This window comes from Rissa tridactyla, chromosome 1, assembly GCF_028500815.1.
Source record: "Rissa tridactyla isolate bRisTri1 chromosome 1, bRisTri1.patW.cur.20221130, whole genome shotgun sequence".
Lineage (NCBI taxonomy): Eukaryota > Metazoa > Chordata > Aves > Charadriiformes > Laridae > Rissa > Rissa tridactyla.
The window spans coordinates 8,248,246-8,270,842 of record NC_071466.1 but is presented as its reverse complement, the minus strand read 5'-3'; the positions used below and the strand labels follow the sequence as shown (position 1 = coordinate 8,270,842).

Below are 22,597 nucleotides of genomic sequence, written 5' to 3'. Positions count from 1 at the left end.
CAACCAGGGACCTCCTTGTGCACCCCTGCGTGGACACCCCAGCACCAGGGATGTCCCTGTGCACCCCTGCCCCAGCAACCCTGCAAGCAGGGACCTTTCCGTGCACCACTGCACATCCATCCCTGCACCAGGGATGTCCCTGTGTGCCCCTGCGTGTGTGCCCCAGCAGCAGGGACATCCCTGTGCAGGGATGCATGTGCACACCAGGGATTTCCCTGTATAGGGATGCACAGGGACAGCAGCACCAGGGATCACCCTGTGCACCCCTGCACATCCACTCCTGCACCAGGGACTTCCCTGTGCACTCCTGCATGGACACCCCAGCACCAGGGATCTCAGCATGGACCCCTGCATGCGCACCCCTGCATCAGTGTCCTGCCGGAGCATCCCTGTATGGGCACCCCTGCATCAGTGTCCTCCTGGAGCATCCCTGTATGGGAACCCCTGCATGGGAACCCCTGCATCAGTGTCTTCCCAGGGCATCCCTGTATGGGCACCCCAGCACCAGGGGACCTCTCCACAGCACCAGGGGACCTCTCCACACACCTCTCCATGTGCACCCCCCGACCAGGAAACCTCCCCACACACCTCTCCATGTGCACCCCTGGACCAGGGAACCTCCCCATGCACCTGCGCAGGGCCTCGGGTCCCCCCGTGGCCTGGATGCGCAGCTCAACGCCGCAGCCCTCCCAGCCTCCCACCCTCGCTGCAGCCCCGGCGTCCTGCCAAGAGCCTGACCTTTGGGCCAGGCAGCCACGGGCCAAGGCCAGCCCCCGGCACCGAGCTCAGCCCAGCACTAACCCTCTCGCTCCAGGGCCGGATCCTACCCCACGGCCACCATCACAGGGCACCCCGCACCCATGGGGTGCTCCCCTGGGGCTTTCGGGCTCAAAGGATGCGCATGCCGGATGGTCCATCCCCTCTGTTGGGGTTTGCTGCCTAATTAATTAGAGGCTTTTAATTAAAGTGGGGGCAGGCACCGGGACCAAGGGACAAGGAGCAACGGGGGTGGCTCTGGGTGACACCAGACATGTCCTCTGCGTCACCCAAGGGTGTTCAAAACCCTGGCAGCCAGGAAGGGGCAAAAATGGGCAGAGTTAAGGGGATTTCGGCAGCAGGGAAGGGAAGGGGCAAAAATAGACGGAGTTAAGGGGATTCCAGCAGCAGGAAAGGGAAGAGTAAAAACTGGGCAGAGTTAAGGGGATTTGTTGATGCTTGGGTGTTGCTTGGCCCCGCGCTGGTGGTCCCAGCGTCAGTCCATGCTACTGATAGGGAGCACCACCTGTGGGTCCCCCCAGTGCCCGTGAACTTATCCTGGCTCCATCCCACCTCCAACCTCCCTCCGAAGGGCAGCGGCGCTCCCTGCGTGCCTCAGTTTCCCCCTACCCCAGCGTTTCGCTGAGCACGGCGGAGCCAGGGGCGCGAAAACTGGGCAAGCCATCAGCACAGGCACTGGGAGAGGAAAGCCAAGATTTACCCATCCCCATCCTCCCCCCGCATCTGCTTTAATTATAGATTTCCAGTAACGCGGAAAAATGAGAAAACTCCCAGCCGTGGCCCAAAACCTGGTTTCCATGGAGATTTACGGAAAGGGAACAGAGGGATAAATAGGTCCAAAGGTGCCAAACTTTGACCAGGGAATATTTGGCCAGTGCACGGATCCGGCACTCGAGCTGCCCCCAAAGCGAGTAAGAGCTATTGGAGGATGAGCCATGCCGGGGCGAGCTCAGAGAGAGGACGCTCGGGAGGGATGGGGGGGGTTTTACGCAAGCGTCCCTGGGAACTCAACCCCGATGTTTCCCTCCGGGGATCCCCCTTCATCCCCTGTGACTTTTTCGGGGTGCGTCCGCCCCGCTCGGGGAGCAGCAGGTGGGGAAGGCAGCGGCCGGGGCGCCGGGGGCCGCGTTCCCACGACTCCTCCGCTCCCGCGAGGTGCTATATTTAAATCAATATTTTCCTGTTTAATCTGACTGCTGCTAAGTCAACAAACAGAGCATGGCAGTGTGCATACCTAATTTTCCATCCCGTGCTGGATTCGGCCACAGGGAAAAGAAAGACGCAAGGGATTGCCAGCCTGGCATCCCCCTTATAGCTTCCCTGGGAAGCAAATGGACCCCCAGTCCCCCCCAAAAACACCCCAAATGCACCCCTGCTCAGTGCCGGGCTGCTGCACACGCATGTGCATGGGTGTGCACGCATGTGCTCGCCCATCCCAGTGGCTCATGGGATGCTGGAGGCAGAAAAACTTCTCTGTCTTGAGTTTTTTTGGGTTTTTTTTTTCTTGTTTTCTTGAAAGCATCCTTTCTTCCCGCGGCCCCCGTGCCGTGCGCCAGAGCGGGACGTGCTGCTAACGGCTCCTGGGGAATTAAAACCCTCGTGCCTGGCATCAGCCACAGGGCGAAGGAGCTCTTCTGCACCCAGGGCGGCGTGGCCGGCTCCAGCCCCATGGAGGATTGCTGGAAAGCACCCAGGACAAACAGTCCTGCCGCCAAGGGAGAACAGCACATTACCTCTCCCAGCCGGGACGCGCCGGGCGGCCAAACCCAGCATACGGCCGGCACAGCAGTGCTCACCTCCACCAAAGCCACCCCCAAACCACGGGGACTGGGAAAATATCTTGGGGGCAGGATGCTGCAGGGATGCTGGACCCCAGGAGAATATCTTGGGGGAATGATGCTGCAGGGATGCCGGACCCCAAGAGAACACATTCAGTGAATGACGTTGTACGGATGCCCGACCCCAAGAGAATATCTTGGGGGGGATGATGCTGCGGGGACGCTGGACCCCATTATTAATCCCTTCCCAGCATCGTCTGCTGGAGACGGACACCAGGGCAGACAGACCATCACTGTGACATGAGACTGATTCTCCAAGGACCCCAAATCCCCAAGCAGCAATGACCTCTTCCCCAAGCAGACGACTGACCTTGCGACGCCGGCCCTCTCCATTGAGTCAGGGAGAGGGAAATAAAAAAAATAAATTAAAAAATAAAGCTTATTTCTTCGCCGTCGGTCAGGGAGCACGTAAATCTCCACTCCCAGCCAGCCGTCCCGGTGCCAAGTTATATCCGGTCCTCGATGCTCTCGCCTATAATTAAAGCAACTCCCTTGCAGGGCTCAGTCCCCCTCCACCCCCCCAGCCAAAGCTGGTGCCATCTGAAATAAAACATCCCAGCTCCACTATATAATAAATCAAAAAGAGAAATAAAACCCCTGGTTTCAGTTATGTTATGGCTGCAGCACAAAGAAATTCAAAGGCAGGAGAGAGATTTGAAGATACAGCTGCGGCGTTGCCCTTAAAAGGGAAAATTCGCACCCTCTTTGCTGAGGCTGGCGGGTTCAAGCAAGGTGAGGAGCAGCATCCCCAGGGTCCGGCCCTGTGGGGTGGCCCAAGGTGATGCTCGGCCAAACTGGACTCCCAGTTGCCAGAACCCAGTGCTGGAGTTGGTAAAAATCCACCTGAAATGATCCCAAAGTGAGCAGGGTTTTGGGGTGTATCGGGGTGGGGGGGCAGCAGAGCATCCCCGATACTGGGGCCATCACGGGGTGGGCACCGTCCCTGGGGCACTGCAGGGAGCTGCCTGAATAAGAAATAAACGCTTTATAAATTATTAATACAAACCATATATTATATAAACTTAACATATTAATAATTTAGTAAGAGATATTTATAAAGAAATGCCTCGCCTTGGGGACCTGCCAATGTCCCCAAGGTGCCACCAACTGCAACCCTGGGAGGTTCCTCATTACCCCTCTTAATTATAACGCTTGATGCTTCAATAGCGCTTTTCACCCTGAGATCGGAGAGGACAAGCGCCTCGCTCAAAACTGGTACATTGGGCAAAAATCCTACAAAATTCACCCCAAATTATTTCCAAGGATGTTTTATGCAGGAGCAAAGAGCTCCCCATCCACTGCCACCAATGGCTGTTGTCTGGCAATGGGGACAACAGCCGGAGAAGGAGCTGGATGGGACGCAGAGCCCCCCCAAGGAGAATATCCTGGGGGAATAATGCTGCAGGGATGCTGGATCCTGTGAGAATATCTTGGAGTAACGTTGCTGTGGGGATGCTGGACCCCAAGAGAATATTGTCAGGGAATAACACTGTGGGGGTGCTGGACCTCAGGAGAATATCCTGGGGGAATGATGCTGCAGGGATGCTGGATCCCATGAGAACAGCTTAGTGCGAGGATGTTGCAGGGATGCTGGACCCCAAGAGAATATCTTGGGTGCAATAATGCTGTGGGGATGCTGGATCCCAGGAGAATATCCTGGGGGAATGATGCTGCAGGAATGCTGGATCCCATGAGAATATCTTAGCGCGAGGGTGTTGCAGGGATGCTGGACCCCAAGAGAATATCTTGGAGTAATGATGCTGTGGGGACGCCGGACCCCAAGAGAATATCTTCAGGGAATAATGCTGTGGGGCTGCCGGACCCCAGGAGAATATCTTGGGGGAATGATGATGCAGGGATCTGGATTTCGGGACCGTGCAAAGAAAAACAATCCTGTTCCACGCGGCTCTGCCCTGGCCAGCAAGGGTTACACCGCTGGGCTCAGCCCCGGGGACTTCACGCTTGGCTGCCGGCGGCTGTTGGAAGGGAACGGTCCAGCCCGTCCTTTTAAATCGGCATCGAAGCAGGGCGAGAGAGCCCTGCCAGCCCCGTTCCCGCGAGCTCTCAGCTCATCCCCCGCGGGAACGGGTATTTCTGGGCTTCGCCCGGAGCTATTAAAAGCCCTGTGGGTGCCGGCGCTGCTGTGCTGGAGGAGGAGGTGGCGCTTCCAAGCGCTTCCCGGCACAAACACCCGGAGCGATGGGAACCCAAGTTCGTCTTTAAACAACAGCCCAGGGGCCGGCAATGCCGAAAACCCACCCCAGGAAAGACCCCAAAGCACGCAGCTTTTCAGGGCGAGAAAACCACCTTTGCATCCCCCAAGCAGCATTAATTCTTCCGCAGACAGGACAAAACTTTACCCATCGATAAAACAGTTAGTGCATGCAGCAGAACATTTTTTCCCCTTTTTCCCACGCCACCGGCACGACAAAGCCCATGGTCCCGGGCAGAGGGATGGCGATTTTTGGGGGGGGGAAATGACAATTTGCTCAATAAGGGGTAAGACATGGGGAATCCCAAGCAAAAGGACCATTTAAGCCCTCCCCGCCAAGGAAAAGGCAATTTTTAGTTCAGCATCTCAGGGCCGGCAAAGAGCACACCCATTTACCGGGACCTTATACAGCACTGCCGGGAGATGCTATATATAAATATAGCATAAAAATATATATCTCTAAAACCACCTTCCACAAAAGTTTGGTGCTATTTAACCTGAAAACTGCTTCTTCCCACACAAAAATCGCTTTTTACTTTTTACACTTCTACATACAAACAAGAGCTCATCCCCCTGGGACAGCCGGAAAGGGCTGGGAAAGCTCTTGGCCATCCGGCAGTGCATCTGCAGATGGGAACTTGTCCCCAACGAGGGACACGCGATGGACCCCCAAAGCCACCAATGCTTTGGAGGGGTCATGCACCCTGTGAAATGAAGATGATTTTAGGATGGATGGGCACTTACCACCTGTGGCTTGGTCCTGGGTCCATGTTCGTCAGGTGGCCGTGGGCACCGGGGCAACCGGGGCGGTGGGGCAGCGGGCGGAGAGCGGGGTCCATCCCCTGGACCGGGGGAAGCGTCACCTGAGTTGAGGGACAGCATGTACCGCTTGGTGACATCCTCCAGCGAAGGAGGCTGGAGGGTCGGGAAGGATTTGCCGGGTGAGCGGCCAGCAGCGGGCGCGGGGAGGTGGCTGTGGTGGCCGGAGGGGACAAGCGGCTCGGGGACGGTGATGGGGACGAAGGTGGCGGGCTCGCTGGTGTGACGGATGTGCTTGGTGGCCGGGCGGCTCTTGGTGAGGACGGCAGGTGCTGGTGGTGGTTGGTTTTCTTGGTGAGCCGCACGGTTGGAGCGCTTCTTGGAGCTGCGCCGGGCTATGCGAGGGGACAACACATCAGCCAACTTGGGGTCAAAGCCATAACTGCGGCCGGTGCCTGGCGCTGCTGGTTGTGCCGAGAGGATGGGCTCGCTGCTGGACGGTGGGATGCTGGGCTCCAGCTCGCTGATGGCCTCACCAGGACCTTCAAAGGCGCCGGCCGGCAGCTCACCGCGGCGGCTGGGGTCACTCAACGACTTCTTCTTGATGGTCTTGCCGTTGCCCTTCTCATCGATGAGCTTAGCCATGGCTCCAGGCTGGCTAACGATGGTTTGGATGAGGCTGCTGTAGTCCCGCGGCCCGTCGCTGCCAAGCGACAGGTCGCTACCTGCACTGCCTGCGCTGCCTGCAATGGCGGCAGGTTGGGGGATGCCCGCCTTGGTGTTCAGCGAGCCCAGGAGGTTGCTGTCGACAGAGAAATTCTTCGCTTCCTCCGCCACTGCACATCTCCGGTGGGGCATTGGGTCGCTCAGGGAGCGGTAGGGTTCAGTGCCACCCTCGCTGCCACCCTCCATCCCATTGGCACACGCTGAGGGGAACTTACGTCGGCGCCGCAAGCTGCCAGGGGTGCTCGGTGTCTCGGATTTGCCAACTGGAAGGTCTTCAACCACCACTGCCGGGTGAGCGGGCAGTGGCATTTCAGTGTCACCGGCTGCCGACCCAGCATTGGGCAGCGTCCAGGCATCCACGGCTTCGTGCAAGTCTTGGAAGGGCATCCCCATGGGCTCCGGCTCTGTGACGATGCCCTCGTCTGTCACGCTTGACTCGTGACCCGACAGCTCCTCCACGGATTTCCTGCGAGTGAGGTTCTCCTCCAACTCCACTTCCTTCAAACACCGCGTGCTCTCCGCCCGTCCCTGAAGGGCCTCGTCCGTTGTCCCTGTCGGTGCCACCACCTCGGCGCCCTCCACACCTTCACTGTCCTTCTGCTCGGCCGTGAAGCCGTAGTCCTGCTGGGAACCCATCCTGCTGATCTTCTCAAAGACCTGCCTCGCCTCCTGGATGTACTGGTCCTGGATGACCATGGGGAGAGCATCCTCATCCCCCCGCTGTCCCCCATCCGAAGCCACCTGGTCCTGGCAGTCAGCAGTGGCCAGGAGGAGCTCGGAAGAGCTCTGCTTCATGGTGCTCTGTAGGAAAAGCCTCCGCATCCCCGATTTTTCGGAGCAGGTGAAGGACTTGGCTCGACGCAAAGTGGCCGTCAGGTCCTTGAGTGTTGGCCGCTCGCCCAGTGCCCAGCGGTTGGGGGGCTGAGCGGCACCGCGGCTGCCTGGGGAGGAGTTGGTGATGCTGGAATAGCCGTCGGAACCCGCGTCAAGGCCAATCCTCACCCCTTTCTTCTTCACCTTCAGCTCCGAGAGGTCTGATTTGAGGAAGCTGAGGAGCGTCAGGGTCTCGGTGGCGATGTCAGGGTTGGACAAGGACTTGCGGTGCTTGGCCCGCTCCCCTTCCAGCCCTGGCTGGTGCAGGCTCTCACTCTCAAAGTCCGATTTCACCTTGGCCGTGCCCTGCGGCAGCTTGGGACGGACGCGGACAGACGGCTGTCCCCACGCCAGGCCATCGCTCGTCCCGAAACTGGGTGATCGATAGATGCCGTAACCCGCCTGGAGAGTCCGTCCTTGGTTGGGCCAACAAACCCCAAACTGTTCCTCTTCCTTCAGCGTCTCCGTGCTGGAATAACGACTGCTGCTCCGCGACCCACTGGGGCTGCTGAAGGGCAGGATGTTCACTTTGGAGACACGGGCCACCACAGGCAAGGGATGACGGGGGACCACCCTCCCGCAGCCTTCGGCCTCGGCATCGCCGCCATCCGCTGGGCTCTCCCAACCACCGCTCTCCTTCTTCTTCTTCCGGGCGGCGCGGTGCCGGTGTGCACCGGTTTGCCCTTCGCCTTCGCTGCCCGATGAAGCGCGGGGGGAACGGGATGCGGCTGCTTCATCCTCCCCGTTGGAGCGGGGTGATGGGGAGGAGGAGGGTGGTTGCGGTCGAGTCGAGTTATGCCAGGAATGCGGGCCGGGCTCCGGCGGAGCTCCGCGGGGAGAACGGAGAGCCGGGTGCGGGACGCGGCTGCGGGGTGGAGGCGGCGGGGGAGCTCCCCGACCGCTCCCGGTCCCACTCCCGCTCCCAGCCCCGCTCCCGTTCCCCACCCCGCTCCCATTCCCGTTCCCATTCCCGCTTCCCCCCGTAGATTGCCGGCAGCTTTCCCCGAAGAGTTTCCGCATCGCCGGGACGCTGGGCCAACGCGGCGGCTCCGCGTTTAACCCCGGGCCCGGCGGCGACGACGGCGGCGGCGGTGGCGGCGGTGGAGCCGGGGACGGCGATTGAGCCCCGGCATGAACCGGGCCCGTTGGCTCCGGCTCGGTAAAACGAAGCGAAAGCTGCCGTACCGAAGGGGCCAGGCTGCCAAAAGCCCGGCCCGGTTGTTGCTCCGCGATCGACGCTGAAACTTTCCTACCCGGGAAGAAGAAGGAGGAGGAGGAGGAGGAGGAGGAGGAGGAGGAAGAGGAAGGCGGGGAGGAGGCGGGCAGGAGCCACCGACCCGCCGCTACCCCCCGACCGCTGCCCCCCTCCGCCATTGTCTGCCCCCCCCCGCCGCCTCCGCCGCCTCCGCCCGCCCCCCGGCCCCGCCGCCGCCGCGCCCCGGCCCCGGCCCCGCCGCAGGCACCGCCCGGCCCCGCTCCTCCTCCGGGCTGCCAGCGGGCTTCATCCCTCCCGCTTTGTTTTCTCTCTCTCCCCCCCTCTTTTTTTTTTTTTTTTTCCCTCTCTCGCTCGCTCTCTCTCTTTTTTTTTTTTTTTTTTTTTTTTGGCTTTTCCTCCTCCCTCACCCCCCTGCTTTTTTATTTGTTGCATTCAAATAAACTTTCCTCCCCGGAGGCGTGGTTTCTTCCCGCGGAGGGGGATGGTTGGAGGTTTTGCCCTTTTTTTTTTAATTTAATTTTTAATTTTTTTTTTTTTTCTGGGGGGGCGAAGGGGGCAGAGGAACGCGGCCGCAGAGCTGCCCTCCCGCTCCCAGGCCCAGCAGGAGCACCCCACATCCCCCCCCGCATCCCTCATCCCTTCCCCATCCTCCCCCCTCCCCATCCCTCATCCCCTCCTCATCCTTCCCACCCCCGCCTCCGATCCTTCATCCCCCCGCCCCGCATCCTTCATCCCCTCACCATCCTTCCCCCCTATCCTTCATCCCCCTCACATCCTTCATCCCCATCCCTCCCTCGAATTCTTCATTCCTCCCCCCACATCCTTCATCCCCTTCCCTCCATCTCCGCCTAGTTTTGGGGTTTTTTTTTTTGGAGGGGGGGGATAAGTGAGATAAAATTTGGGTGCCAGGGACAGATCCTTCCCCTTTCCTGCATTTTTCTCCGGCCCCTGCTTTGCAACTCATCTCGGGGAAGGCAGAACACCTTGTTACCAACTTGCAAAGAGCTCCGACAACGCACCGCCCCTCCAACAGACTTTCTCGTGGTTTTTTAGCATCGCTTGTCAGCGCCTGCTATTTGCAGCTCATAACCCCTTTTCCCTCAAGACAACGGATTTATCACTGGGGATGTGAAAAAGGAAGGCGGCTGGAGGGTTGATATTGATGGGTTGAGCTGGGGCCTTGGCAGCGTGGATGGCCACGTAAAGGACATTGCCGTCTCTGTCCCAGGGGCACAAAAAAAATCTGGTGGTGATTAAAAAAAAAAATCCAGCACCCTCCATAAATGCATTTTTTGGACCTAAAAAGTGCCTCCGGCAATGCTGTGAGATGCACCGCCCCAGCAGGTATTCCTTCTCCATATCTCCCTTCCCTCCCTCCACCCTCCTCCCTTGGTTCCCCCGGGGCTGGGTGTCTCCCAGCGGTAAGGACGATGTCCCCATGATGTCACCTGGTGTTCAGGATGGGATTTTGTAAAGAGCCACACATTTCATCACCTCTAGGTGCTGTAGGAGCTGGTCCCCAGGCTGCTGGTGTTGAGCGTCTCACAAGCGAAGGATTTGTTTTGAAGCACCCACCCCATCTCTAAGGCACCCCGTTGTGCCCATCACCCTGGCTTCTAGGCCTGGTGGTATCAAGGGAACTGCTGACAGGACCCCAAGGCTGGGCAGGACATGGTCAGACCCAAAGGGCAAAAATTAGTGAGCTCCATGTGCCTCCTACCCTTAAAACCACCCAAAATTCATGATTCCACCATCAGGGACCCCAGTGGGGTGTCCGGTGGCTGATAGATGTCACTACCTCAGCCCACGTTGTCCCTGCAGCCACCACCGGCCTTTTTGGGACCTGCTTATTTTTTTTCCCCTCAAAGCTGTATTGCGGTTAAATCTTGGCCGGCTTCCTCATCCCATGGGTGCTATCTGGGCACGGGGTGGTGTGACGGGGCAAGGCTCCTCCATGCCTCCCTGGAGGTGGGTGGGCACCCACAGACCCAGCTGAATCTCTCCAAATCTGAATATTTTGCGCCCTCTCCTGGGTCCGGATGGCGTGGCCTGCTGTGTCCCACCCTGTCAACCTTCCTTTTGTCTGAGAAGGGTTGGGGACACCAGGCTGTGATTGTCCCACTGGCCACCACTCTCCCCATCCACGGCATTTTGCCCTTCCATTGTGGGTCCCCAGAAATACATGGGAGGAGATTTCGGCATGGATGAGCTCCGGCAAAGGGAAACTCCAGGGCTGGTTCTGTTTCCTCCATCACTTTCTGTGCTCCAACCCAAAGCTGTTGGCACCATGCATGGTCCTCCCCATCAGGACACGGCCACCAGTCCTGCAAAACCAGATGGCTTGAGCTAACGCTGTCGCAGGAGCCCTCTCCATTCCAGCCCACCGTGATGCTGAGATCTTTGAGTATCATCCAAGATATATGAGGAGAGGCTGAGGGAGCTGGGCATGTTTAGCTTGGAGAAGAGGAGGCTGAGGGGAGACCTCATTGCCCTCCACAACTCCCTGAAAGGAGGTTGCAGAGAGGTGGCTGTTGGCCTCTTCTCCCAGGTGAATAATGACAGGACCAGAGGAAATGGTCTGAAGCTGCGGCAGGGGAGGTTTAGATTAGATATCAGGAAGAATTACTTTACCGAAAGAGTGGTCAGGCACTGGAACGGCCTGCCCAGGGAGGTGGTTGATTCACCATCCCTAGAGGTGTTTAAGTAACGCCTAGATTTGGCACTTCAGGGCATGTTCTAGTGACAGAGATTGTAAGGGGTTTTTTTTCGGGTGTGTGTATGGTTGGACTCGATGATCTCAAAGGTCCCTTCCAAGCATGAAGATTCTATGATTCTATGATTCTATGATTCTAAGAGCTGATGACCACCCTGGGCACCCTCCTCATCCTTGCGACAGCAAGAAGCCACATCGGGACCACCAGCCCTTGGGTGGCTGGGTACCCAAGGAAGATGCCGCTTGTTTGTGTTTGTGAGGAACCAGTTGGGATGATGTTGAGCGTGTGGTCAGGTTCAGGAGGGATGCTTATCTCCAGATATTTGAAGCAAATTAGTTAAATCAACTTAGAAGCGAGCAACTCTGTGGAAAGAGACCTGGGAGTCCTGGTGGACAACAGGATGATCCATGCGCCAGCAACGTGCCCTTGTGGCCACAAAAGCCAATGGCATCCTGAGGGGCATCAAGAAGAGTGTGGCCCCCAGGAGGAGGGAGGTCATCCTCCCCCTCTGCTCTGCCCTGCCCTGGGGAGGCCACAGCTGGAGCACTGGGTCCAGTTCTGGGCTCCCCAGTTCCAGAAGGACAGGGAACTGCTGGAGAGGGGACAGCAAAGGGCTACGGAGATGCTGAGGGGACTGGAACACCTCTCTGATGGAGAAAGGCTGAGGGATTTGGGTCTCTTCAGTCTGGAAAAAAGACGGCTGAGGGGGGATCTTATCAACACTTATAAATACTGAAAGGGGGGGTGTCAGGAGGATGGGGCCAGGCTCTTCTCAGTGGTGCCCGGGGACAGGACAAGGGGTAATGGGCACAAACTTGAGCATAGGAAGTTCCACCTAAACATGAGGAGGAACTTCTTTCCTGTGAGGGTGGCAGAGCCCTGGCACAGGCTGCCCAGAGAGGTGGTGGAGTCTCCGTCTCTGGAGACATTCCAAACCCGCCTGGACGCGTTCCTGTGCCACCTGCTCTGGGTGACCCTGCTCTGGCAGGGGGTTGGACTGGATGGTCTCCAGAGGTCCCTTCCAACCCCTGCCAGTCTGTGATTCTGTGATTCTGTGATACCACACGCAGACAATCTGTGAGAAATGCAGCAAAACAGTTATTCCTATATATATATGTGTATATATGTATGTATACTATATATGTATGTATGTATATATATGTATGTATACTATATATACATATGTACACTGTATAGATACGTATTAGTGTGTTCAGGGTGGAGAATATCTATGCCACGTAGCCTGCGCTGGGCTACAAACCTCCCCCTGCTCGGACGTGTTATATGCGCGTATGTGTAGCGGGTGTATACATGTCTACGTATCCACCTGAAAGAGGGGATGTTTATTCTGTACATCCTATATGTTAAAGAAGACTCGCAGAGCGATTAGTGGTACATCCACCCCGTGCCGTTGAAGCAAATCCCTCCTTGCTAGGAGGAAGCAACATCCAGCCAGAGGCTGCGGGGAGCAAAGCTCAAGCCCCAACCCAGCGCGGGGTCGGTGGCATGGCCAAGTCAATGGTGGGATGTGCGGTGACATGGCTGAGGACCTCGAGTAGCTCAGTGGCATCGGTTTCCTGACTCCTGGCATCGTGTCTTGGTGCAGCAGCTCTGATTTTGGTGGTTCCTAGGTAGGAGGTGACAGCAGGACATTGAGGATGCCAGGATGGGCCAGATATGGGGTGCTGGGCTAAGCAAGGAGCTGGACCCAGGTGATGCTGAAAGTCCTCAGGCAGGTGACACACTGTTGGCTTGTGTCTAACCCAGCCCATGGTCATCACTTGGAAATCCAGCATGGGTGTCCCAGTTGCCCTTATGTCCCCCTTGCCAGCTCCAGTCTGGCCAGGGGTGTTCTTCCACCATTTTGCAGCACCAGTGGCACCAGTGGGCCCAAGTCTCTTACTGGCCTGTTCCCATTCTGGGGACTGGAGGATAGAGATGTCCCAGTATTACCCCCTAAAATGTCCGTGATGCTGATCTCGAGCTGGAAAAACACATGGCCCCATGTGCCCCAGACAGGTACGAGCTAAGCCAAACCCTCCCCAGCACTCTTGTGGCCCCATCAGGGACACTTTAAATGAGAAGAGGGAGAAATTGCCCTCCAGCAGCTCATCCTGAGCCAGGGACCATGTCCTCCATGGTCCCACTGCATTCTCCGTGGTCCCACCAGTGGTTTTTATTGCATTGGTGGCTTGGGCACCAGGGAAACATGGTGCTAAACTGCTCAAACCAAGCAACTGAGCCAGAGAGAGGACACTGGATCTGTGCTGCGATGGGGTTAATACTGTGTTGCTGCAGGCTGGAGATGGGATGAAAGTACTGAAAGCTCAGGAGATGCTGTCCTCCTGTCCTCCAGCATGTCTCCATCTGAAGCCATCTCTGTTCTGTGGAGCTTAAAGCCAAAATTGCTCCATGTGTTGTCCTGGTGTCAGCAAGGTGGCCCTCATCCTCACCTAAGAGCCGTAGGTAACACAATTGTCATGCCGCCACTTGGAGCTCATCTTGTCAAGGAGGTAACGGGTGCTCTCACGAAACTTGCGTTTGGTGAAGTAAAAGAGAATGGGATCAAGGACACTGTTCATGCTGGCAAAGGGACGCGTGCACTTGTAGGCAATGGCAAACGCCTGCAGAGCCGGGCAGGGCAGGCTGGGTGAGGAACGGACAATCAGGTAGATGGTCTTGGTGAGGTGGAAGGGGAAGAAGCTGATGGAGAAGACGATGACCACGATGATGATCATACGTACAGCTTTGTCCTTCCTCTTGTGCACCGCCAAGCCGATCAGCTCATCCTTCTGGCACAGGATCCGGGCCATGTTGCAGTAGCAGCCGAGGATGGCCATGAAGGGCAGCAGGAAGCCGGTGACGGTGAGGGTGATGCCGTAGGGGAAGTAGGCAGCAGAGCGATCCGGTGGGCTCAGGTCGTAGCAGACAGTACGGTTCCTTTGGGTGCCGGTGGAAGCGAAGACAAAGGTGGGCAGGCACTGGGCGATGACGATGAACCACACCGCGGCACACACCAGCCATGTCAGCTTCTTCCCCTTCTTCTTGTGCCATGAGGCCAAGGGGTGGCAGATGCCCAGGTACCGCTGGATGCTGATGCAGGTGAGGAAGAAGATGCTGCCGTGTAGGTTGGTGTAGAACTGGAAGCGGATGAATTTGCAGGTGAAGTCCCCAAAAGGCCAATAATCCTTCTGGGTGTAGTTGTAGATGAGAAGCGGGAGGGAGCAGACGTAGAGCAGGTCAGCCATGGCCAGGTTCAGCATGTAGATCATGGACCGGCTGAGAGCCTTACGGGCCACCCAAATCTGCCCAATGACCACAGCGTTCAAGGGCAACCCCACCATGAACACCAAGGAATAGACCAGGGGCAGCAGGACCTGCTTGAACTCCTCATGGAAGGTGCACGAGTTCCTCCCAGCCCCTATGAGGGCTGTCAAGTTGGCCATGGTGGTGGTTCCCCCTGTCAATGTCCTCTCCGCTGGTGTGGCCCCTTTAGCAGCACCTGCGAATGACAAAGGGGATGGTTGGTGACTTGGCCACACGGTGTCACAGCCACCCTAGCAAGATGAACCTGGACCAATTGTGTGTGTCCCCATAGACCCATCCTTCTGGATTGGGGCAACCCTCAGTATCCACACAAGCTGGGGGATGAAGGGATTGAGAGCAGCCCTCCCAAGAAGGACTTGGGGGTACTGGTGGATGAGAAGGTCGACTTGAGCCGACGATGTGCACTGGCCACCCAGAAAGCCAACTACATCCCCAGCAGCGTGGGCAGCAGGGCGAGGGAGGGGATTCTGCCCCTCTGCTCCGCTCGGGGGAGACCCCCCTGCAGTGCTGCCTCCAGCTCTGGGGCCTCAGCACAGGAGAGACACGGAGCTGCTGGAGCCGGGCCAGAGGAGGCCCCGGAGATGCTGGGAGGGCTGGAGCCCCTCTGCTGGGAGGACGGGCTGAGAGAGTTGGGGGGGTTCAGCCTGGAGAAGAGAAGGCTCCGCGGAGACCTTGGAGCCCCTTCCAGCCCCTCAAGGGGCTCCAGGAAAGCTGGGGAGGGACTCTGGATGAGGGAGGGGAGCCATGGGACAAGGAGGAACGGTTTTAAACTAAAAAAGGGAGATTCAGACCAAATCTAAGGAAGAAATGTTTTACGCTGAGGGTGGTGAGACACTGTCCCAGGTTGCCCAGAGAGGTGGGAGATGGCCTATCCCTGGGAACATTCCAGGCCAGGTTGGACGGGGCTCTGAGCAACCTGGTCTATTCAAAGACGTCCCTGCTTATTGCAGAGGGGTTGGACTAGATGGCCTGTAAATATTACCCAGGCCAAACCATGTCACCAACCCAAACCATTCTGCGATTCCATGATTCCAAACCACGATGATGGATTTAGAGGTCTATCAGGAAGATGAAGGTAGAGAGAGCTGGACCGTATGGGGTGGTGACACACGGGACAGTGTGGTGGCCATGCTCACCACCACCATCTCAGCTGCGCTTTCCCTTGCGCTTGCACCCCACAGAAAGGTTAGCACAAGGCCAAACCACCCTCATCCGGGTGCTGGAGAGGAAATTGCAGCAGGCCGGGCCGTTAGCCACGGCATGGCTTCCTGCTCCTCTGCAGGGGGTGCCAAAACCCTTCGGCCAGTCACCCGAGCGGGCTGCGTCCTCTTGAGTTTCGGGAGATGCCACCTGCACGGAGGCCAGCACGACCCACAGAAGTTTCATAGTTACTTTAATCTGGGAATTGAGACTGGTGACACTCTGGTTCCGGAGGTTTTCGGTCTTTTGGGTCTAAGAGAGCCCATCCACGTGGCCTCTAGGCTGCTCTGAGCTGGAGAAGAGGCCACCTGCTTTTCTTAGAGGCTGAGACTGGTGCGAAAGACGTGGTCCTGCAGCACGGAGAGACACCCCCCCCCGACCCCAGCCACATCACTTGGTGGAATCCTTCACCGTGCCACCCATGGGTGCTACACGCTCCTGAGGGCTTGGGCAGAGCCGCTTCTCCTTCCTCCTCTCGCTTCTTCCATCGCCTGCAGACCTGTCTGCTGTCCCAGTTGGTGGCACTGGGGTGGCACTGGCTTCCCCTCACATGCCCTGGTGGCAGCCCTGACCCCTAGCAGGGACGAGCTTGCCAGGAAATGGGGTGGCTGGTGTCCCCACACAGGCTGGGAAGGGAAACTGAGGCAGGGAGGGGGAGTGGCTGAGCTCCAGCCAGGTGCATGGGGCAGAGGGGACCAGAGGGGGACAGACGAGTCCAGGGGCTGTCCCGTTAGCTCGTACCACCCTGGTGGCCCCATTTCGGGTCTTTGGGGATTTACCAGCCCCAGAGAACAGCCCGGCGATGGCGTCAAGCTTGGGGAGAGTGTTGGGGTGGGGACAACCTCATGTTTGGGGGTGCAGATCAGTTCCCCCCCTGCCCTCCCTGCTGCTGCAGAACACTCCTACCCCCTGGCACACCACTAAGCCCCTTTGGCACCCACTGAGCGCCTGTGCCACCCCACTGAGCCCTCCCTAGCACCCTGCTGAGCCCCCCCGACACCCCACTGAGCCCCCGCTCACCCCATTGTACCCACTGTCACCCAGCTCCAGGCAGTCCCAGCTCCCACCTCTGCCACCTCCAAGCCAATAAGTGCTCCATGGTTGTGAATTGCTCTATCCCCTGGGGACCCCCAAACCTTCCCCAGGACCCCAAGCCAGGGCAGCACCCATCCCAGCCCCCACCCTGGGCACCCACAGGAGCCTCTGCCATCCCACGGGTCCTCGCAGAAACACCGCCGTGACACTGGGGACATGGTGGCCAGCAAGAAGGGTGGGGGGGTCCTGGGGGACCTGGGACCGTGTCTTACCTGCTGGGGTGGTAGGGGGTGCCACAGAATGCTGGGACACACTGCTCTGCCCAGTGCCCGGACACATCTGTGGCCTCAGGGTGCTGCGCTCGCCCCATTGAGCAACGCTTCCCCTTTCCACCCAATGGCAGCACCCTGGGGAGATGGGGAACAGAAACCTGGGCGGCAGGGTGGGCACTGCGCTGCATGGCACGGCACCGTGGGCACTGCGTGGCACAGCAAAGGGAGGGTGGGCACTGCAGGACATGGCACCATGGGCACTGCTTGGCACTGCGGGGCAGGGTGGGCACTGCACCGTGCCGCATGGCATGGCACGGCACGGCACAGCACTGCCCGACAATGCATGGCACTGCATGGCGGAGTGGCACTGCACTGCATGGCACGGCACTGCATGGCACAGCAGGGCAGGGTGGGCACGGCAGGACATGGCACCAGCGTTACCGCTTGGCACTGCGTGGCAAGGTGGGCACTGTACTGCATGGCACGGCACTGCATGGCATGGTGAGCATTGCACCGTGCCACGTAGCAGAGCACTGCATGGGTCCGCATGGCAGGGTGGCACTGTACTGCATGGCATGGCACTGCATGACGCTGCAAAGGCAGGTTGGGCACTGCCGGACATGGCACCGTGGGTACCGCATGGCACCATGGGCACTGCACTGCATGGCACGGCACCGCATGGCACAGCAGGGCAGGGTGGGCACTGCAAGGCATGGCACCACGGGCACTGCTTGGCACTGTGGGGCAGGGTGGGCACCGCAGGGCACGGCAACAGGGGCACTGCGTGGCAGGGTGGGCGCTGTACTGCATGGCGCGGCGCTGCATGACACGGTGGGCATTTGCACCGTGCCACGTAGCAGAGCGCTGCACGGCGCTGCAGGGCAGGGTGGGCACTTCATGGCATGGCTCTGCGTGGCACAGCACCATGGGCACCGCACGGCACCGCATGGCACTGCACAGCACTGCGTGGCCGCACAGGTGCGGCATGGCACAGCACAGCCCGCGCCAGCACCTCCATCACACCCCGTACACACGTCCCCACCCCCTACGCACGCACCTGGGCCCCCTACACACACATATGCAGGTTCCCTACGCACACACGCGGACACACGTGCGCACACCCCTATGGACACGCCCCACATGTGTGCATGGGCACGCACCCCCATCACGCCCCCAAAAGAGATGTACCTGGACACCAAGGGACATCCAGAGCTGGCAAATGCCACCAGGGCCAGGGAAGCACCCCAGACCCAGCTCCGGGATACCATTATGCGGCCGGCTGTGGCAAATGCCATCAGCCCTTGAATTTTTGGTCTTATCCCCCATTTTAGGGTCTTTTTGCCCATTTTTGAGTCTTTCCCCCTATTTTTAGCTCTTTCCAAGTGTGGGCATCTGGGGCAGATGCTGGGGACAGGGAGGGCACCAGGTATGGTGGCACCAAGGGAAGGAAGATTGCTCCTTGTCCTTATCCTTGTCCTTGTCCCCTCTCACTGCAGCCATACAAGGGAAACTGAGGCACAGGCACTGGGTCTGAAGCAAATGAGTGTGGTTCACGCCCCATTTTAATTGATTTTCTCCCCAAAACACCCCTCGAAGGAGTGTTTGGAGGAGGGATGCTAAGGAACATGCCCAAGACTACATAAGCCATCGGTGGCAGAGGGTATTCATAGCCAGACCTGAGCCAAAAATACAATGAGGAGCTGAAAAACAACGGACCTCCCCCCCCCACCTCCCAAAAAATGGTAAATGAGTAAAAAACCCCCTTTGTAACAGGGAAACGGAGCACTGAATGCCAGTGCTGCCGGGCTGGGAGGGACAGGAAAGCTGGAGGAGAGAAGAAAAAATCTCTCCCGATCCCAGGAAAAACCCAGCTGTGGGATGAGCCGAGCACAACCTTTCTATTAGACACCAGAGAATCCCCACCCCAACTCTACCCACTGCCTGCAGCCACCTGTAACCCTGCAATCGCAGCCTGCCAGCGCCCACAAATCACCGCTGTTTCCAATTAACGAAACCACATCAAGACACGGCCTCATCCTGCTGCTGGGCCCGTTGGCACGTCCCCGGGTCGTGATCTGCCCTGGCGGATTAGCCCCAAAGTCCCTTTTTTCACCCCAAAAAAACCATCAGAGGAATCCCTGCCAGCCCTTGGAGTGATGGGTTGGGCACCCCCCGTGCTCGGCCTGCCCTAAAAACAGACATCCGTGGGATTACGGAGACCGGGTCTCTGCGCCCTGACGCCGCGGTGATGGGCACTGGGAGAATTCCTTCGCGAAATGAGACTTGCGGGGGGGGGAGGGGGGGGCGGCGGGAAGGGGACGCCCTGACACCCTGGTGATGGGCACCAGGTGAAATGAGACTTGCGGGAAGGGGTGGGGGGGAAAAAAAGGGGTGCCCGTGGTGTTGGGGTGCTCCGTAGGATGGTGTCACCCCCATCCCGTGGGTTTAAGGGGCCTGAGAAGGAGGAACTGGGTTAAGAAAGAGAAGTGGGACTGCTCTGCGGCCAGACGGGGAAGAGATTAAAAATAATCGCCAGCTCCGCTCGCCAGCGGCTGCAAGCTTCCTCCAACATGTGCCGGCACAGCTTTGCCCCCCTCCGACCACCTTTGCTTTCAAACCATCTCATGCAAGCCCTTCTCCGGCGAAACGAGCTTTAATTAACACCCTGATATTAATATGAAGGGGGTTTCTGCAGCCTTGCTACAGCGGGAAAGTATTTTGGCTGCTGCTGCCCTCGGATGGGGTATGGGGGACGGCTTCCTCCCTTGGAAACCCTCCTCCTTGGTTTGTCCCTGGGAGGAGACCATGGTGGGGACATCTTGGTGGCTTGATGGCAGGGCTGGGATGGCGGAGATGGAAGCGAAAGCTCCAGCTCAGCAGATTTCGAAGGGGATGAAGGGGGGATGCTCCCGCCCAGTGTGTCCCTTGGCCGAAGCCACAATGTCCCTGTCCCCAAACACCTCTTGGCTGGTCTCAAAACACCTTCAGGTGGCCATGGACGTGTCCCACCTGGCCCAGTGTGGTCGGGGAACAAGGCTTGGGTGTTTTCAGGGAAATCTCCATTTATCAACGCCTGAAAGTGTAACGGTGTGGCCATATTGGGCCAGAGAGGCCTTTTTAGGTGCTTAATGTAGACTCGTGGGGTCAGGGCGCAGGAACAGTCCCTGTGGCAATGGCGGGTGGCTCTGCCACCGATGTACTCTGTCCTCAGGTGACTCCCTTCACCTCCCCATGCTCTGGTGCCCCCGTCTCTAAAATAAATCAGCATCTCAGGGATGCTCTGAACAACCCGGGCAGCGTTTTTCTGCTGGAAATGGGAGATGCTGGGGGACAGGGGAGGTGCAATGAGTTGGCCCGGTCTCAGCCGACAGCGCCGAGGCTCTGGCTGGGCTTGTATAAACCCATTCGTCGAACCATAGAATCACAGAATGGTTTGGGTTGGAAAGGACCTTAAAGATCATCTCGTTCCAACCTCCCTGCCCTGGCCAGGGACACCTCCCACCGGACCAGGCTGCTCAGAGCCCCATCCAACCTGGCCTTGAGTATATATTCATATATACATATATATTCATATATACACACAAACATATAGGCACATATAAAGCCATGTTCACCCCCATGTACACACATATGCACAAAGGTATATATACAAGCATATACACCTCTCCGTATAAATACACCTCTATACATATATACCTCTATAGATAAATACACCTCCATGCATACATACCTCTCTCTCTGTATAACTCTATGCATAAATATACCTCCCTACATATATACACAAACATATATGGCTCTACACACATGTATACAGACACACACACGTACATTTCTCTATACAAATATATAGAACACACACACACACACACACATTTCTCTATACATATATATAGAAATACGTCTCCATTCACACACACATATATACAAACTTCTCCACCTATATACACAAACACGTGTCTCCAAGCACATGGACCTACACGCGTGTATATACATAACTCTGTCCATATACACACACATATATTTATGCCTCTATACACACATCTATGCACACATGCTCATACATACAAATATGTGTATACCTCTGTGTGTATATGTGTACAAATACATATAGATAGATATATCTGTGATTCTACGATCTCTGGATCTGACCCAATGCTCTCTGGATCCGGCTCCATCCTCTCCAGTTCTGCCTCGTCCTGCCCAGTCGATCTGATCTGCTTGGGTCCAGTCCTGCCTGGTTCAGTCTCATCCGCTTGGGTCTGATCCTGTCTCGCCTGGCCCCATCCTGACTGGTTCGGTCTGACCCACCGAGGTCCGATGCTGCATGGTTCAATCTGACCCATTCGCATCCCATCCTGCCCAGTTTGGTCCAATCCTGACTGGTTCGGTCTGACCTACTCAGGTCCCGTCTTTCCCAGTTTGGTCTGACCCTCGGGTCTCATCCTGAATTGGTTTTGTCTGACACAATCTGGCCCAATCCTGCCCTGTCTGGCCCCATCCTGCCCACTTTGGTCTGACCCTTTTGGGGTCTGATCCTGCCCCATTCACTCTGACTCTCTCGGGTCCGATCCTGCCCAGTTTGGCCCCATCCTGCCCAGAGTGGTCTGACCTGCTCAGGTCCGATTCTGCACAGTTCAATCCGACCCGCTCGGGTCCCATCCTGTCCAGTTTGGTCTGAGCCTGTCGGGTCTCATCGTGCTTGGTTCCGTCTTAACCCCTCGGGTCTGATCCTGCCCGGTTCGGAATAACCCCGTCAGATCCCATCCTGCCTGATCCCCTCAGGTCTGATCCTGCCCAGTTCGGTCTGACCCTCGGGTCTCATCCTGAACCGGTTTTGTCTGACACGTTCGGGCCCGATCCTGCCCGGTCTGGCCCAATCCTCCCCAGTCCGGTCTGACCCTTTTGGATCTCATCCTGCCCGGTTCGGTCAGATCCACCCAGGTACCATCTCACCCGGTTCGATCTGGCCCTCTCGGGTCCCATCCTGCCTGGTCCGACCCCATCCCGCCCGGTTCCCTCTGACCCTGTCGGGTCCCATCCCGCCCGGTTCCCTCTGACTCTCTCGGGTCCGATCCTGCCCGCTTCGGTCTGACCCTCTCGGGTCCCATCCTGCCGGGTCCGGACCCATCCCGCCCGGTTCCCTCTGACCCTCTCGGGTCTCATTCCGCCCCGGTTCGGTTGGTCCCGTCCCTCCCGTACGCGGCACTTACCGGCAGCGGGATACGCCGGGTCGGCAGCAGCGCTCAGTGCCCGGGGCCGCCCCGCTGCCGCCCGCCGCCGGCCCCGCTCCGCCCCGGGGCCGCCCCGCTCCTCCCCGCTCCTCCCCGCTCCGGCCCCGGCACCTGCGGAGGCTGGGGAAGGGTCACAGCTGGATTGGGGGCGGCGGGGGAGAGAAAAAAACATCTGGGCTGGGGGGCCGACAGCTGCCTGCAGGGGGCTACCATGCAAACATCTGGCTTGGCACCACAGGCAAACATCTGGAGTGAATGGCGAGGCGGGGGGGTGTGTGCTTCCATTAACTCCCAAAGTGGGATTTACAGAGTGGGATGCTCATGCACCGGTCAACAGCTGGATTTTCCTGGCCGGCCGGAAACTGGGACCCGCTGCAGGGAGCAGCTGGGTGTTGGGGACAGGGTCTCCCCGTGGCA

General features: G+C 58.0%; 2 protein-coding genes across 2 annotated transcripts in view; both read right to left on the bottom strand.

Moving 5' to 3' along the window:
- Positions 1 to 8,559, bottom strand: part of ARHGEF17 (Rho guanine nucleotide exchange factor 17) — a 38,863-nt gene extending 30,304 nt beyond the window's left edge. The window contains exon 1 of the mRNA XM_054188888.1: positions 5,572 to 8,559. Within this exon, the coding sequence (XP_054044863.1) occupies positions 5,572 to 8,559 (2,988 nt within the window). The remainder of the gene's footprint in view (positions 1 to 5,571) is intronic.
- Positions 8,560 to 12,243: 3,684 nt separating this feature from the next.
- Positions 12,244 to 22,200, bottom strand: P2RY6 (pyrimidinergic receptor P2Y6). The gene is made up of 2 exons (XM_054188907.1): positions 22,160 to 22,200; positions 12,244 to 14,617 (listed from the first exon to the last, which is right to left on the bottom strand). The coding sequence occupies exon 2, from the start codon at positions 14,559 to 14,561 to the stop codon at positions 13,569 to 13,571; it is 993 nt and encodes a 330-aa protein (XP_054044882.1). The 5' UTR covers positions 14,562 to 14,617; positions 22,160 to 22,200; the 3' UTR covers positions 12,244 to 13,568.
- Positions 22,201 to 22,597: the final 397 nt, after the last annotated feature.